The sequence below is a fragment of the Cololabis saira genome, chromosome 15 (genome assembly GCF_033807715.1).
Source record: "Cololabis saira isolate AMF1-May2022 chromosome 15, fColSai1.1, whole genome shotgun sequence".
NCBI lineage: Eukaryota > Metazoa > Chordata > Actinopteri > Beloniformes > Belonidae > Cololabis > Cololabis saira.
This window is the reverse complement of record NC_084601.1, coordinates 38,533,174-38,549,685: the sequence shown is the minus strand read 5'-3', so window position 1 is coordinate 38,549,685 and position 16,512 is coordinate 38,533,174. Positions and strand designations below refer to the sequence as shown.

General features: G+C 41.1%; 1 protein-coding gene across 2 annotated transcripts; it reads right to left on the bottom strand.

Annotated features, from left to right (window-relative positions):
• Positions 1 to 2,738: 2,738 nt before the first annotated feature.
• LOC133460751 (mediator of RNA polymerase II transcription subunit 1.1-like) lies at positions 2,739 to 5,760 on the bottom strand. Of its 2 annotated transcripts, XM_061741497.1 has the most exons (3): positions 3,959 to 5,760; positions 3,779 to 3,858; positions 2,739 to 2,860 (listed from the first exon to the last, which is right to left on the bottom strand). In XM_061741497.1, exons 1-2 carry the CDS (start codon positions 5,694 to 5,696, stop codon positions 3,818 to 3,820), a joined length of 1,779 nt encoding a protein of 592 aa, XP_061597481.1. In that variant the 5' UTR covers positions 5,697 to 5,760; the 3' UTR covers positions 2,739 to 2,860; positions 3,779 to 3,817. The 2 variants fall into 2 exon arrangements, with proteins under 2 accessions (XP_061597481.1, XP_061597480.1); XM_061741496.1 differs by lacking the exon at positions 2,739 to 2,860 and having other exon boundaries at positions 3,763 to 3,858.
• Positions 5,761 to 16,512: the final 10,752 nt, after the last annotated feature.

The following is a 16,512-nucleotide window of genomic DNA, read 5'->3' as shown; positions in this document are numbered from 1 at the left end:
GTGCCAATTGTACGTCAGATATGGGCCAAGTTTGGTCCAGACATTATTTCCCATCTGGGTTGTCTATTGTGTGTGTCACTCTGTAATTCCACCTCCAAACACAAAGGTGGCAGTGTGGCTTCTCTTCTTTAGCGCTGTACATTGCTTGAAACCCTGAGTTTCCTTTTTTTTTTTTTCTTCCACACACAAAGACATGGCAACAGACAAATGGGTCATACATGCAGAGCCGTCTGGGAGATTTGCGAGGCCCTGTGCGAAATGGCTGGGGGGGGCCCTCACGCGCTCGCTACGCTCACGCACGCAAAATTTTTGGGTTTTTCGGGTCGGATCGGGTGTCTATATGCGCAATTTTAACTCTCCAATTAGCAAAATACTGGTTACCTTCCCCTGCCTCATCATCATCTCTTGCTTCGACACGGGGCCCCACGGCTGCTTGAGACCCGGTCGGATTGGTGATTTTTCTGACAAATTTATCAAACAAGCCTTTCAGAGAGGCATTAAAATCTTCCATTTTCTTTAGTTTTTTTTCTTTTTTCATCCCCTGATAGAAATTTCCTGAATCTGTCTCGTTCTCTCGACATTGTGTGACAGTTTGTTCCAACTCCACCGTCTGGATCAGAGCAGCTTGTGTCTGCGCTTGGTCTGATCAGTTGTACTGAACAACAGACACGCGCATCATTGCACATATATTTATTGATATGCACAGACTAGTACACATTTAGGTCTGTAATGGAACGTGATTGTTGATATTTATAAGGGAAAAAATGAAAAAAAAAAAAAAACAAAAAAAAAATATTGTTTTTTTTTTTTCAAAAACGGCCCATAGCGCGAGGCCCCTTGGGGCGCGAGGCCCCGTGCCGTCGCACGGTTCACACCCCCTTTGCGGCGGCTCTGCATACATGTTGTGAGTTGGAGCTAACATGCTGTGAACGGTAATTCTTATTCATATTAGAGCAATGTCTTTCGACATATCTTGAAAAAGTAGATGTAGTATCAGGAAATACTTTCTACCAGGTGGACCAGTCACATTTGTTGCGGTCCACATCAACCCATTCTGTGTGGCAACATTTTGGGGGGGGTTTAACGTCAGATTATGGCAGAAGTTATGTTTTAGGATTTCTAACTACAGTAGGCATGCATTGTTGGTTCCATGTAGAACCATAAATCATTACTGGAGACCTCCCCTACAAGATGAGCGTATTAGACGCCGGCCCTGCCTCTCTTTTTTCCACCATGGATGTAAACTGAAATGATACAATTTCCATCTTTGTGTCTTCCTGCAAATGTTGTAGCAGCACGGATTGGTGCTCCTGACTTTACATTCAGTCGAATACAGGCAGGAAACAAACAGCCTCCAGTGTTATATGTAGGTAGTTTAGAGAATATTTATGTATACCCAACCTTGAGTGGTGTGACACAATGATTACATGTCTTTGACATATAGAACACCATCATTAGGAACAACTATAACACAGAAGTAAAGTAATACTCTCTAAGTAAAACGCTTCAACACAAGGCTGAATAATGTATTGCTCAGACAGAATGTGGATGAACTGAGTTAATATGTACGTGCACTTAAATGTGCCCGTACGTGAGTATTTGTGAGCACTTTTATCTGTGTGTATTGGCATGTCAACATATTAGAAGATGATGCAATATTCTGCAAGATAAAAAGAAAGAAACACAGCTTCTAATGTTGTACAGATTGATGTTGAGCTCTACTTAAGTTTGGCACTCAGCTTTTCATTAAGCCAGAAGAATATCAGTCACAGCTGACTTACCCTGTTGTTAAGAATACAAACACAGAAAAGCACAGACACACAGAATAGTCACATCAAAGAGGAGCCAAGAGGGGAGAACAGGAGAGGAGATGAGGGGATTGACATGTAAATTAGGTGGGGAAGAAAAGGAAAATACAAGACAAGTGGAAAAAACAATGGATTCATAAGGGGTAAGAAATTGAGGGATATTAAAAAAGCCATGGATTTAATAAAAGTGGGTGGCTATCACCCTCTCGTCCCTCTAATTAACAAAGTATCGATCACACAACAATGGTGCCTCAGGTGGGCGTCACAGTTCTGCAGGGGTGTAAACAGTTTATTCAAGAAAAAAGGAAAATCTTGGTGACTGTTTTGTTTAAAAGAAAAAAAAAAACCCAACAACATAAGAACACTGTTCTGTGTTAAAGGCTTCCAAGAGCAGCGGGCATACAGCAGTATAAAGGTCCTGAGCCCTCAAGTAAGCATAAAGATTCCTTCGAATACAATAACTACTGTTTTCTGCTGCCACCCATAAATCCTTTTACCTTTTATGGCAAACGGGTCTCCTTTGTTTGTACCATTTCTGATGTCTGCTTTGCTTTCAGTGTCTAGAGCAGTTTAGAATGCAAGTCACTGCTGTGGTTGTTGTCTTTCACATTCTGAGAGGAAATAACTTCGGACACGAGAATGATTGTGTTCCTTTGACCTCCTCCACTAGGTTTGTTTGGCTTTCTGGTTTGTTTGTTTGTGCAGAACGGTAGGAAAGGACTCAGTGCTTATGCTCTACTGACTTGGCTATGCAGCCATGTTTGCTGCTGCGCAGACATGTTTGCAGAATATCTGCTTGGCATCAACCGTACTGGGCTTTCTTATGATTTTATTTAATTTTTTTTAATACATTGCTGAACTTCAGACTTCACTCTCCACACTTGAGAAATGGGCCGAGCCCCTTCGGGAGCAAAGGCTCTTGGCTTTGAGGGGTAAGTGAGGAGACTGAGGGTATCTCTGGGGCTGGGGCACAGAGCGTAGTCTCTGGTACTGCAGTTTGGCACTTGCCGAAGCCATGGAGGAGGCCGGGACCGCCCCCGGTGCAGATGACGCTACCGAAGGAGAGGAAGAAGAAGGAGGGGGGGCATGGATAGAGTGAGACAACGATGGAGGGGCTGGCAGGGCGGGTAGTGCAGGGGGCAAATTGGATATAAGAGACAGAGGTGGGGATGGTTGTCTTCCTCGATCCCTATCCCTGTCTGTTCTCTGTGTCCTATGGAGGATACTGAGGTTTGACTGGCTGCCAGATTTAGATGGATTATGTAATCGGTCAGGTTTGGATGAGGAATCGTGTTTTGGCTTCAATGGACCGCCAAAACTCTGGCAGTGGCGGAATAGCTCTTCCTGACTTCGCGAAGCTACATGGGCCCATTTAAGGGAGTGTGGATTGTGTCTGGGCGAATGACAGGAGGAGCAAGCTGTCTGTCCTTTCCCCTTTTCCTTTGACTTGCGTCTATTCTTCTTCTCATCCTGTATGTGGAGCTTGTCCACCGACCAGTATCGTCGGGGAGGTGGTGGAGTGAGATTAGGCAAGGGCCACTGTGAACCGGATCCCCACTCTCTTTCTCCCCTGCCACCGTCCCCTCTAGAACTCCAACCACTTTCTGCCGTCCCCCACCTTTCTCCCCTGTCTGGGAACAAGTCATCTCTGCTGTTGATGCTGCCTGCTTTATCCCGAGATGGATACGTACTGAAAAACCAGCCTCCCCCTCCAATCCCACCCACTGCTCTACCTTCATGATCTTCCCAATACCTCTCAAACTTTCCAAATTCTCCCGAAGAGCCATCGTCATCAGAATATATCCCAGCTACCTTATCACGTTCCCTCTCCTCATCAGATGTAGTTCGCCCCCCTCCCTGCCTTTTCACATGTCCTGCTTTCCTCATCTCTGGCTCAGAATCTCCCTCCTCAACCTCTAATTCAGACTCCCATTCATGGAATGACAACCCCTCTTTCGAGTGCATCTCACCTCTTTCATTACGTCCCAACAATGGTCTCTTCTCTCCTTCTACTCCCGCAGCATCTCTGTCTGAACTTTTACTCTTCCTCCTTTTGGATGAGACAGGTAAGAGGGGCAGAAAGGCAGATGGAATTGTGTCAGAAGATTGGTTGCCACCTCCCCAGAACTTGACAGATGTAGAAGGCTTACTGCTAGAGCTGTGATAGTGCTTGCTGTTTCTTCGCCTGCAGTGTCTTTCTTTTCCTCTGACGTCTTCTCCACCATCCCTCATTTTGTCTTCTCTTTCCTTCCTCTCATCTTCAACCGGGATGTTCCATCCGTAGCTTCTGACTGAGCTCTCACTCTTTTTACGAAACGACTCTTGTCTCAAAGGTGGGTATGATGGGAAGTCAGGTGTCCCTGATTTGAGCTCCTCTCTTTTTTCAATCTCTCCACCCTCCTGCTCCGACCGCTTTTGCTCCCTCTTTTTCACTTTATCATCTTTCTTTCGCTTCTTCTTTGCTTTGCGGCGTTTTCGTTCTCTTTCTCGCTCCCTCTCCTCCCGCTTCTTCTTTTTTCGGCCCTTCTTCCTCCTCTTCCTCTCTCGCTCTCGCTCTTTGTGGTGCCTCCTCTCCTCTCTGCTCAGTCCTGCGTTCCCTTGGCCTGTCGTCCCACCCCTCTCTCGGTCTCTGTCCCCCCACGACGCCCACCACTCCTGCAACTGGGCCAGCTGGCTGCTGGTCCTCTCTCTGCCGTATTCCCTTAGCGGACGTGGCTTTCGAGGCGGGACCGGAGGAGGTGGTGGGCTGCATGGCAGGGAGCGGGATGACATGCGCCGTGAGCGAATCCTCTTCCTTCCCAGAAGGAGGCTCGACTCCTCGGTGAGAAGATCTGAGTCATATTCATCATCTACTGTAAGATCGCGATTCCCTGCTCGATAGCGGAAACTCAGTGAAGAGTTGTATGTGCTATCGCTGGAACAAGAAGAGGGGGAATTTGATCTAGAAAGTGATGCAGAGGATGAAGAAGACGACGAAGATGAGGAGGAGGAAGAGGAAGAAGAGGCACTAGAGCAAGACGAGTAGAACCGACATGGAGAAGAGGGAGTGGTCGGAGTATGTGTTGGGGAGGAAAGGGGGACTGGAAGAGGAAGAGGTGGAGGGGGCCGACGGCCCCTTCTTCCGCCTCCATCACTTGCACCGTATCTTCCACCTCCCCGCCTCCCCAGAGGGAGTATATTCTCATAGAGAGGACCTCCTGAACCTTTTCTCCGTGCTTGAGCGAGGCTTCCTCGTCGCCAGAAGGGAGGCCTTCGTGGAGAAGATGGGAGGATTTGGGGAGGAGGCTTGGGGATTAGGTGCCCTTGGCCTTGTTGCGGACCTTTTGTAGGCAGTCGTGGCATCCCTGAGGATTTAAGACCTCGAGGATTTGCTTTGGGAGTTTGCTGAAGGCCCCCTACTTGTTGTTCTGTATTAGCTCCTAGCCCCTCGGGATCTATAGGACCATAGTAACGTTTATATTCATTTAGCCCTGTGTCACCTGCAACCCCCCTCTGTAGGCTCCAGTGTTGCTCGAGGTTTTGCTGATACTGCTGTTGGGCCTGGAGCTCCGTGATCCCTCCTGCAATTCCTCCAATACCCACTCCTCCGCTACTACTTCCACTCATGGCTTTCTCCGTTTTTGGCCGGTTCCAGCGATCGACCACAGCCAGTCTGCGGTCGTGACGAGGCAAGAAGGTGGAGCAAGGCATGGGGCCTTCCAGTAAGGGGCTATTTGAGGGACCAAGAGCCATTGCTGAAAGTCCTGTAGTAGGTGGTGACCCAGGTAGCATAGTGGTGTAGGTCTGGCCCTGTTGCTGCTGGTGGTGTTTCTGCTGCTGGACCATGGCAATGGCAGTTGTGTTGTTCACCGTGGCCGTGACAAGGTGTTGTTGGGGGACACTAGGCATTGTGGTCACAGTGTGGTACTGGGGCAAAGAGCTTTTTCCCCCTCCTGGTGCTGTCTCATCCTCAAACTGGCAGCAGCTGTACATCCCCTGGGTGGAGAGATAACAGAGAGAATGTAATTAGAACAGCAGGCTGCCCAGTGTGATAAGAAGGAACTGTGTGTGTGTGTGTGTGTGTGTGTGTGTGTGTGTGTGTGTGTGTGTGTGTGTGTGTGTGTGTGTGTGTGTGTCAGAGACAGTGACAAAAAAAAAATCTGACAAAACTATAGACCCTAATCTGAGATCTTGCTCTTGAAACAGCCACTGAGGACTGGGGGAATTTTTCAAAGTTTTCAATAGGTACCATACTGATCCCTTTTTTATTGTTTCCATCCAAGCATAATATAACATTTAACTATTTCTAGCAAAAAACAATGATCACAATGGATAACACATACAGGACTGTCTCAGAAAATTTGAATATTGTGATAAAGTCTGTCTGTGGCTATCATACGAAAAATCATAGCAAAAAAAAAAAAAAACATCCTTGAATCACAGCAATTGTTGAGATATTAATTATGTCTTATAAAGAATAAACACATGAGCAGACTGCAGTATACAGGACTGTCTCAGAACTCAAAAAATTTGAATAATCTTAATCTTAAACGGTTATCCATAATGAGCAATATTAAAATAATAAAAGGCTTGCAATATTTCAGTTGATTTGTAACGAATCCAGAATGTATGACATTTTTGTTTTTTTAAATTGCATTACAGAAAATAAAGAACTTTATCACAATATTCTAATTTTCTAAGACAGTCCTGTAAGTTGTTTTTGTACAACTGTGGGCGACAAATAGTGATAGTCTGCAGGGGAAAGCAGAAATTATATTAACAGATCAAATCAGATATCAGATTTCTGCTATTGATAATAGTTAAAAGAATTAGCCATGACAAAGCTGTAAGTTTTATTCTATCATGGTGTTAGGAAGAAAGTCTCTTGAGCAGGTTATTATATCCACATCATTACTGTATTATTAAAATAAATGCACCGTTTTTGTATGCTTAATCTAGAAAAAAATATTGTGCCTCAAAATGCTGGGAAATCTCAGAGGGGACTTGATTTCCCATGAAGGCAGAAAAGGGAAGTATTGACATGAAATATGAATGAAAGTTTTTGGTTAAGTCATGATCTGAGTTAACCGTGAATTGTTCAGCATCATTCCACCATTAACTATACCCACGGCAGTCGTATTTATGTTCACAGGGGTCTGCTGGAAGCTTTGCCATCCATCAGTGGGTGAAAGGCAGGGGTGTATGTGGACAAATCACCAGTTCATCGCAATGCCAAACAGAAAACAGTTTGAAAGTCTGTCTGTGGCTATCATACGAAAAATCATAGCAAAAAAAAAAAAACATCCTTGAATCACAGCAATTGTTGAGATATTAATTATGTCTTATAAAGAATAAACACATGAGCAGACTGCAGTATACAGGACTGTCTCAGAAAATTTTTATATTGTGATAAAGTTTTTTATTTTCTGAAATGCAATTAAAAAAACAAAAATGTCATAAATTCTGGATTCATTACAAATCAACTGAAATATTGCAAGTCTTTTATTATTTTAATATTGCTGATTATGGCTTACAGTTTAAGATTAAGATTCCCAGAATATTCAAATTCTTTTAGATAGGATATTTGAGTTTTCTTAAGCTGTAAGCCATGATCAGCAATATTAAAATAATATACCATCTTATATACCATCAAAACTCAAATATCCTATCTCAAAAAATTTGAATATTCTGGGAATCTTAATCTTAAACTGTAAGCCATAATCAGCAATATTAAAATAATAAAAGGCTTGCAATATTTCAATTGATTTGTAATGAATCCAGAATGTATGACATTTTTGCATTACAGAAAATAAAGGACTTTATCACAATATTCTAATTTTCTGAGACAGTCCTGTATAAGGGGATCACAACTTCTGTAAAGTTTACCTGTGGGTTTTGAGATCCTCGTGTGTGAATCTGTTTGTTTATGCAATGAAAGTATGGGTAGTGTCAGATAAAATGCAGTTTTAGGCTAAAATGTACATCTCCTTGAGTGAGAGTTGGAACCTGCTGTTCATTTTATTTGGAAATTTGACCCAATTCTCTGTGCCATTCTTGTGTCTGCGGTCCAGGACCAAGATTGACTGCCCGTATCTTTAACAGAGCAGAGTGAACGGTCACTTCTGGGATGTTTCTAAAGCACTTTGTGGTGCTTCCGGTGGAGTTTCTCTCTGGTTAGAATGGCTGCGCTTCACAGCGTCTGATGTGCTGCTGCCATTCCACTGCACTTCCAAAATACCTTTTGGAAAACAAGTTCAGAGGTAAGTATGCAGCCTTGGGAGTTATGCATAGGGGTGTGCAAACAAGGGTACCTCACGATTCGATTCGATTTCGATTATTGGAGCTTCGATTCTTCGATTATTGTGATTTTTAATGCTTTTTTCCATACAAGATTGATTTTGTCTTCATCTGTGGTTACATTTGTAAATAAATAGCCAATCAATTAACTCAGTTCCTCTAACAACACTCATTAAGTAAATAACAAGGTTGTTTGAACATTTGACATGTATTTTTCAAAGACACAAAATAATTTATTTTATGACTATGTAAACATTTGCTCTTTGACTTACTTAACTTTGACCAGGGAAAGCTGCACTTGCATGAGAGCGCCCTCTATTGGCGGAAAACACTGAAAACGGTCAAGCCCTGGATTTAATGAGTTCATTAATTCAAGTAAACAAGATATGTACTTAGTGTAAACATATCTGCCATATTTCAAGTGAATAATAAGAAATGTGCATTCTTGAAAATGAAATGATTCCGCAGCTTATTCAGTCTGGAATCTGGATAGGATAGAAAAAAAAAAAAAAAAAAAGATTTTTATTTTTTTTTTTTTTACTGGACCATAATCGATTACAAATCGTCACGTGACGCATCGCGATGCATCGACACATCGATGAATTGCACCCACCTCTACAAAAATAATACAATTGTAATGCCTTATTTGCTTTAATAGTGTAATATAATGCATTCATTCATTCATTCATTCAAAATTTTGGAAGTATTCTCATGAAAATGTTAACACATTTGGAAAATTCAACAGGGGAAAACCATATGTGGGTAAAATACTAAGACTATTTTCTTTTGCTGAGATTGAATGTTTGATAATATTGCAGTGAAGGAGTGTACTGTACAATTGCAAAATGGACAAACTCCTGCTATTTTCAGTTTGTCGGATAAAAAAGGACGAGACCTTAAGTGCAATATATGGGGTACAGAAAAGGAAGTTCAAAAATAGCGATAGTAACTAGAAGACACCTTAAACTCCTAGACGGGTGTCAGGTTAACAGTAACAGAGAGCTGGAGGCTTGGAGAAGGGAGAGGATGTGGAAGACAAGACCACAGTAAGCAACAAAAATGAGGTTTCACTTGATCTACTGTGTTCACCAGACTTGGATCCTTTGTCTACATTTGTGATTATGACAGTAATTTTATATTTTTTATATCATCTCATGACCTTTAATGTGCCCGTTATATCAAGCTGGAACTTGAAATGACGTCAGACCCGAGTTGACAGCATTCAAAGTCTGAACATTTCGGAAACATTAGAGTAACTGTTTCAACTGCCAGCCATCGTTATCAATACTAATTCATAATAACGCTGCATATGACATTAAGTAACAACTCCACTGATATACATTAAGCCAAACACTACTATGTGTATGTCTGACTTAAAGCAGCACAACGTAACTTTCAGCTTTTGTTGAGTTTGGCGGCTCCTTTGGACAAAAGCGGTAGTGCTTTACCAGAAAGAACACTCCATTTCCCATGAGCACCAGCGCGTACTGCCGGAAAACTCCTGTCCCCATCGCTGCATTTGTTTTGATAGTGAATGAACGGTACGGACTTTCAAAACTACTTTTCTGTTTTCAGCGGTTGTTTGCAGGATGGATAGCGAAGAGGTGATGTGAATGCCCATTCCTTATATTTTGCAGATCAGCCCTGCACAATTTTACAGTTCTCAGGAAAAATACTAGAAATGCTCTATACATTTTCTTTGCATTGCATTCTTTCCTCTAGTGCTGTAATTCTATTCAATTGTATTATTATTTTATAAAGCTTCCTCATTGCGAATTACCCAATTTTATGATCACTATTATTATTCTATGTGTCAGTTGTTGATATTGTCAGTAATTTTAGAATTACCAAAACCACGCCAGCGAGTGAACGCCGGGCCAATGTTTATTCTTGTCCGGGCATTTAGCTTGTTACTCTCCCGCTTTCTTTTTTCGCCTCCTCCGATAAAACTTTTATTTTCTTGGGTTTTTCCGCTGCTTCGGCCATGACACCAGCTTCTGCTGAGCTCTGCGCTCCACGCCCCGCCAGCTTTCGTCTCCACTACGAATCGGGAAGGAGGGGGAAGTGACGTATGCCGTAAAGCAGTCAAAGCCGTAAAAATGTGTAGTTTTTTAGTGTGGCAGGGTTCCTACCATGCTCCTCAAAGTTACATAGTGCCAGTGAAGGAGATACAGACCCCTCAGACCATGACAGAGGTTCATTAAACCTGTTGGAAGTTGATGTACCATCACAATGACTCTGGAAATATGATATTAAGGTGGAAAAGTTACATAGTGCTGCTTTAATGTAAACGAAATAAGATGGTATCTAGTAAAATCAGCCTGGTGCAAGTACCAGTCGTGGTAGATAGGTGAAGTGTGTTTGACTTCATGAGATGGAATTTCGACTTCAGGAAGAATTCCAGTTGGAACAACTGGGAATACATGAATAAAGGTTCTACAACATGTCTTTCTCTTTAGGTTGATCACATCCTCCTTTGGGTGAAAACACATGCTGTAGAAAGGCCGGTGGCACCGTTTAGTTAGATTTGATGGTTTGTTTTCACTCATATCTGTTCTCATCTATAGTGCAAGTATGTGCCGTATTCTGGGGTAGAGCTAAAATAATGCAGGGGAACAAAATGTATTTGACTGTGCAAATGAAAAGTATAAGAACTTTTGCTTCATTCAAAGATTTTCTGTCTCCTGCCAGTTTGTTTGATAAACACAAATAAAAAATGACCTTCATGCAGTACTGGAGTTACCTGGAGTTGAGGGGGGATGATGGGGGATGAGGGGACGGCATCCCCCCTGAAATAAAAACAATCAAAATCATCCCCCCTGTAAAACTGCCATCCCCCCTTTCCATCCCTTATGTAATTTAATCAATTAATGTGGTTTTACTGCTATTTCAATATTTAGAGTCATCACCAGAAAAATAACACCAGAAAAATAACTTATTTGACAATTTTCACCTGTTTCAAGTAAATTTTCACTTGAAATAAGTAGAAAAATCTGCCAGTGGGAAAAGATTTATCTTCTTATTACAAGCAAAAAATCTTGTTTTAAATAGTGAAAATCTATTTAAAACAGGTGAAAAATTTAGTTTTTCCAGTGTTATGATTGATTATATAAAGAATAGTTTAAAATCAAACTGAATATGTAAACTGCATGTGCTGATTAACTAAATGTGTCTGTATTGAAACTAAGGTGCATTCTTCTGTCTTTTCACTGAAAGTACCATGCTGTAACAGGCACGAGATAAGAGAGGCCCCCAGCAATAAACTAAGGGGGGCCCCAAGCCACCCCTTTCTCAAGTGTAATAAAATGTGTTCTCAAGACAGAGACCGGCAGATCTGGCGGGACGATTGACCAAGCAGGGTGCAGGAGCCTGCTCTGCCGATCTCCCTCATGAGGCCTACTTTAATTCTATCCCAGTCTTGTGTCTTTTTATTTACCTTTTCCAGCTCAATTAAAGAACCCGGGGTGATTGAATTTGATCACAACAATTTGGGGGCGTCGTCCGGGATTGAGATCAGGAGAGAGGTAATTATGAAAAACAGCTCGGTGCGAAAAAGGCCGAGGACACGGCCCGCGCGGCAAATTCAGGGTAAGCAGACCGTTTATCTGCATTGGATATACTCAAATCAAGACCGTGTCCAAAGTCTTAAGTAAACACCCAGCTGCTGAATTTAAGAACTGTTAAATTTAAGGAATGATAACGGCTGAATTTAATAACTGCTAAATTTAAGGAATGATAACTGCTGAATTATAAGAATTGCTAAATTTAAGGAATGACAACTGCTAAATTTAATGAAAAAAGGACGAAAAACTGGAATAGAAATTAAGAGGAATATTTGTTAAGGGTTTAAGTCCCAGGATGTTATTAGAAAGGGTTTATTAACGGTTAGAATCCGAGGATGTCGGGGTTTGAGGCCCTTTTGAGGGACAGGGTTATTGGAGAATCCTGTTACCGTAGACATTCTGAAGTCTCGGAGTTTTGGCGCTCCCACCGTGACGTCGACGGGCGCACGGATTTTGCTGGGTAAAGGTTGCCCGGGAATTGAGACACCCCAAAATCACTGTGTTGAGCCTAGGATAAGAGGTTTTAAAATGCCCGAGAAACTTTAAATGTTGAGGGCGTGGCGCCGTGAAGATATTGTAACATCTATGAAGTATGTAAAAATTCAGCAGTAACTGCTGGCCTTGCTATGTGAGAGGTGAGGGGCTGCGCTTGTGTGTAAAGCGCCTGCTTTCTGTGTGTGTATGTGAGAGACAGAGACTCCTGGGATGTGTGTGTGTGTGAGAGAGAGGGAGAGATGTGTGAGTATGTGTGTGTTCCTTTGTGTATTATGTTCATGAGATTTTGTGAACAGCTGAAAGTATAATATTGTCATTTTAAGAGAAAGAAAAGTATGATTTAATTGACTTCGTAGTTGGCTGTAAAATGGGAAATTTGCAGAAAAGTTGCAGGTTCAGATGACATGGTCGTAAAAGTCCACTCCTCTCCTCCTCTGTTCAGAAAAGGGGGAGGGGTTGAATGGGCCTTTTTAACAGGAATTAGATAAAGTAATGCTAAAAAGCTAGAGATTATGCTGATAATAATCTTATTTAGGGGTTGAATAGGTGACAAATTTTAGAATCTGTTTGGATATGATAAGATAATGTTTCAAGAAGTAAAAGGTTTAAATTAATATGAGCCTCTCTCTGTTGACTTGGTTAAAATAATATGAACAATGAGCTTCTTTAAATGATACATTCTGTGTCTATAAAGGAGACTTTTTATCTGTTAAAAATACATGAGCTTCAGCTTCTCTGTTGACATTTTTTAAGATAACATTAATAATGAGCTTCTTTAAATGATGCATTCTGTGTCTAATAAAGAAGACATTTTTATTTGATAAAACATACATGAGCTTCAAGGAGAGGACTTTTTGGGAGTTTGTTTGTTTAGGTTAAGAACGTTTGTCTGTGTACTGGAGCGCCCCCCCTCAGCGAAATATGGTGAATTGGTTAGGGGCGGCTCACATTCTTCGTCTTAGTTGATATAAAGGAGTTGATGAATACAGATTTTGGAATCTGTGATAGTAGGGACATTGTAATTTCTGTCTGTAATTTGTATAGTTGAGGTTACTGTCATTTTTGGGAAGTAGAAGTGCTTTTGCAATTTTTATTTTATTTAGGAAAAGGACCAGATTGAAATGATAAATTACAGATATGCGTTAGAGGTTTTACGATGTTCTTTAGGACTTTTCTACGGTTATTAATATTAGGACAGTCAGTGGATAATTTACTTTTACATTTTTGAACAGGGTTTGTCACTTTCTGTTTACTGTAACTGTTGTTGAGAGAGGAAAAATAAATATGAGTAGGGCTTGTCTATAATAGTTTGCTTTATGTTCTGATTCACACCATTATCCTTGTTTAATTACCGGTAGGTTGTTCAGGATAACTCAAGTTTCCTTTTATATTGTGTTTATTTTCATGTAATAACTTTTTATAAATAACCTGCGGTTAGGTCTTATTATATCTTTTAGTATAGTTTGGTAGATTTTATAAGATTATTTTCTATTGACAAGCATTTGTTATTCCTCCATTAGTGAACCAAGGACTTTTAAATAAATTCGGATTAATATGAACGAGAAAGAAGCCTACGGACGCAAAAAAAGTTTACTAGGGAATTTAAAGGAGTGAAAACTGAAAAGCCACTAGGATAAGACAAGAGGGTCGGAAAAGATAACGAAGGAATGTAGGGGTACGAACAGACCAGTCTTCACTAAACCATGTCGTAAACATGTGGGGTGAAATAAAAAAAAATAAAAAAGAGGGGAAACTTTCAGCGCCAGGCGCAGGGTCAGTGGGGTGAGGTCAAGCCAAGAGGTACTGGTAGTAAAATCAGGCATTAAACACACACACATTTTATGAACCACCTTGAGCACCCAACCCCCACATTACCAATACGCACACATAAGGATGGGTGGACTAAAGGGGAGGGGCCCGGGGGTTTGGCGAGGGGGTTGCCATAGAGACCCAGGAGAGACACGCCCCACAAAGAGACACCAAGGGACTGGCTGCTTTGGAGAAAAAACAGACTTTACCATTCACACGCCCCCTCAGGATGAGGGTGAGGCGTAAGCCCTGAGCTCCCTGTGACCTGATGGGGACAGACCAACTGATCATGTTAGGGGTGATGATTCAGTGTGGTCCCGATGGTTTGACGCTGACCTTTCTGGACGGGGGACACGGAGACAGTCAACCATCTGAGTGGACATTGCATGTTATCTCCTCAGCCAGGTCTGGCTGCAGCAGTACAGTATGTTGGACTTTGTTTGAACCACAAACATCGGTTACTCCTGGCCCGATATACGGTCTATCAACAGTGGCGCCCCTGAGTCGACACCTGGTGTCCTTACGCTTGTTCCCCCAATCCTTTACATATCACATTATTTTACGATACACCTAATGGTAACATGATGCCTTGCACTCACATTATGACACGACTAAGGTGGTATGAAATTATTAAAAGGCTTGCCCTCATGTATCATTGGTTTTGCGTCTAGGCCATCAGGCTAGGATTTAATGCCTCCAAAGCAAAATTATAATCACCACCCAATAGTTGTACGACATGGTGAAACAACTAGGCGTTAGGATTTAGATTTTTCTGTAACAAGATCACCAACAAGTGATCCTGTTTCAGAAAAGGGGGAGTAAGGTTGGTAATTATGTGACGTGTAAACACGACCATACATGTATACAGCATGTAGCAGTTAAAGAAATCAATCAAAAAGAAATTAATCAAAAAGAAATTAAGAAAATGAAGCATCAAATATTTTGTACACACACGACGGATAGCACAGGGGGAAAACCACACAAGTGCATGCAAAGAATCGTTCGTGACGATAAAGTCAGGGAAGACTTAGTGAAAACACCATTTGACAAAGCGATTAATTTGTTTGTAGACGGATACTGGTTTGAGATACTGGAACGAAGGGTTACAATTAGCATATGCGATAGTAAACGAGGAAGACGAAATATGGGTAACAGTAGATGCTAGAAGGAAAGTAGGAATTGGAATCAGAATCAGATTTATTAGTCAAGTTTGAATATTGCCCAAGGAATTAGACTCCGGCTATTATGCTTTCCACTCAGATTTAAAAGTAGCAACAGTAAATAACAAATGTACGGTAGATAAAAGTGTGGCACGTATTAAAATATATACGATTAAAAAAGTGAAAGGTGTAACAGTATAGAGGTAGACATGGTAAAGACAGCTCTTAATAAGAAATATAAATAGTAAGTGGCCTTGAGATGGGAAACGGAGATTGGGATGAGTTGAGTTAAACCTGATACCACCTGATATATTGTACAAGCATTATGGGAGTAGTTTTATTCTTTAAGGTAAAGAATACCAGAATGGGCAAACAGATGGCGATTAGATGAATTAAATTCAGTCCAGGAGATGGCACGAGTAATTTTTCTTTTTTGTAAAAGGTCAAAATTTTTTAGATAGCTGGGATAAGTATTACAGTAAATAATAGTACAGGAATTTAGATGTTGTCCAAACAAAGGTTGATAAAGAATAAGAAGAGCAGAGCGTGGAAGCAGGTGTCTCGCTTTGAAAAGCAGACTGACATTTTTAGATTCTTAGATATTTAGTTTTGCAAAAGTGATCTATATGACGATTAGAGTTTAGACAGTCATCAATGAGGACTCCAAGGAACTTTGTAGAGTTTACTTTCTTTATTTCTTTATCATTTATTTTTATCTGAAAGGCCAGATTTTCCGTATTCTTTTGTTTCTTTATTGAAACTGAATTATATATAATTTGGTTTCTTAATATTAAGAGAGGTTTTGTCATTTTTGATCCAAATATCCACCTTAGAAAGCTCATTGTCAAGGAAATTTTGAATCACATGGATGTTGTTATGTGATACGAGAAAGGTTGTTTCATTGAGCATTCCTAGAAAACATGTCAGTGTTTAGCCCCGGAGGCAGATCATTTTCAACTTTATTCTGTACGAAGATATGTCTTTAGGGAATATTCAACAGTGAACTACGGAGGAGCTTAATAAGAAGGAATATGTTTTTCAGTTATTGTAATAATTCATTTGATCATCAACCAATATTTTGGGGCAGATATGCCGTAGTTTCATGTGAGTGAATGATTTTTACTTTTTGTTACGTAGAAATGTCACTTTTCTATAAAGGAAATGTTAATCGTGTGGACAATACTAAGTATCCCCTCAACGCGTAAAGGATTTAACAGAGTAATTTGCATGCCTGGATTGTTGAAGTGGGTGTACATACAGTGCCCAAAGGGAAAGAAATCAGTAATGTTCATAAATAAGCAATTATTGCTCCATACCTATCTGTAGGAAATTGTAGGATAATGTATTGAATCATCTGGAGTTGAGTATTGTGGAGTGGGTGACATCAGGAAGGCGTTTGGG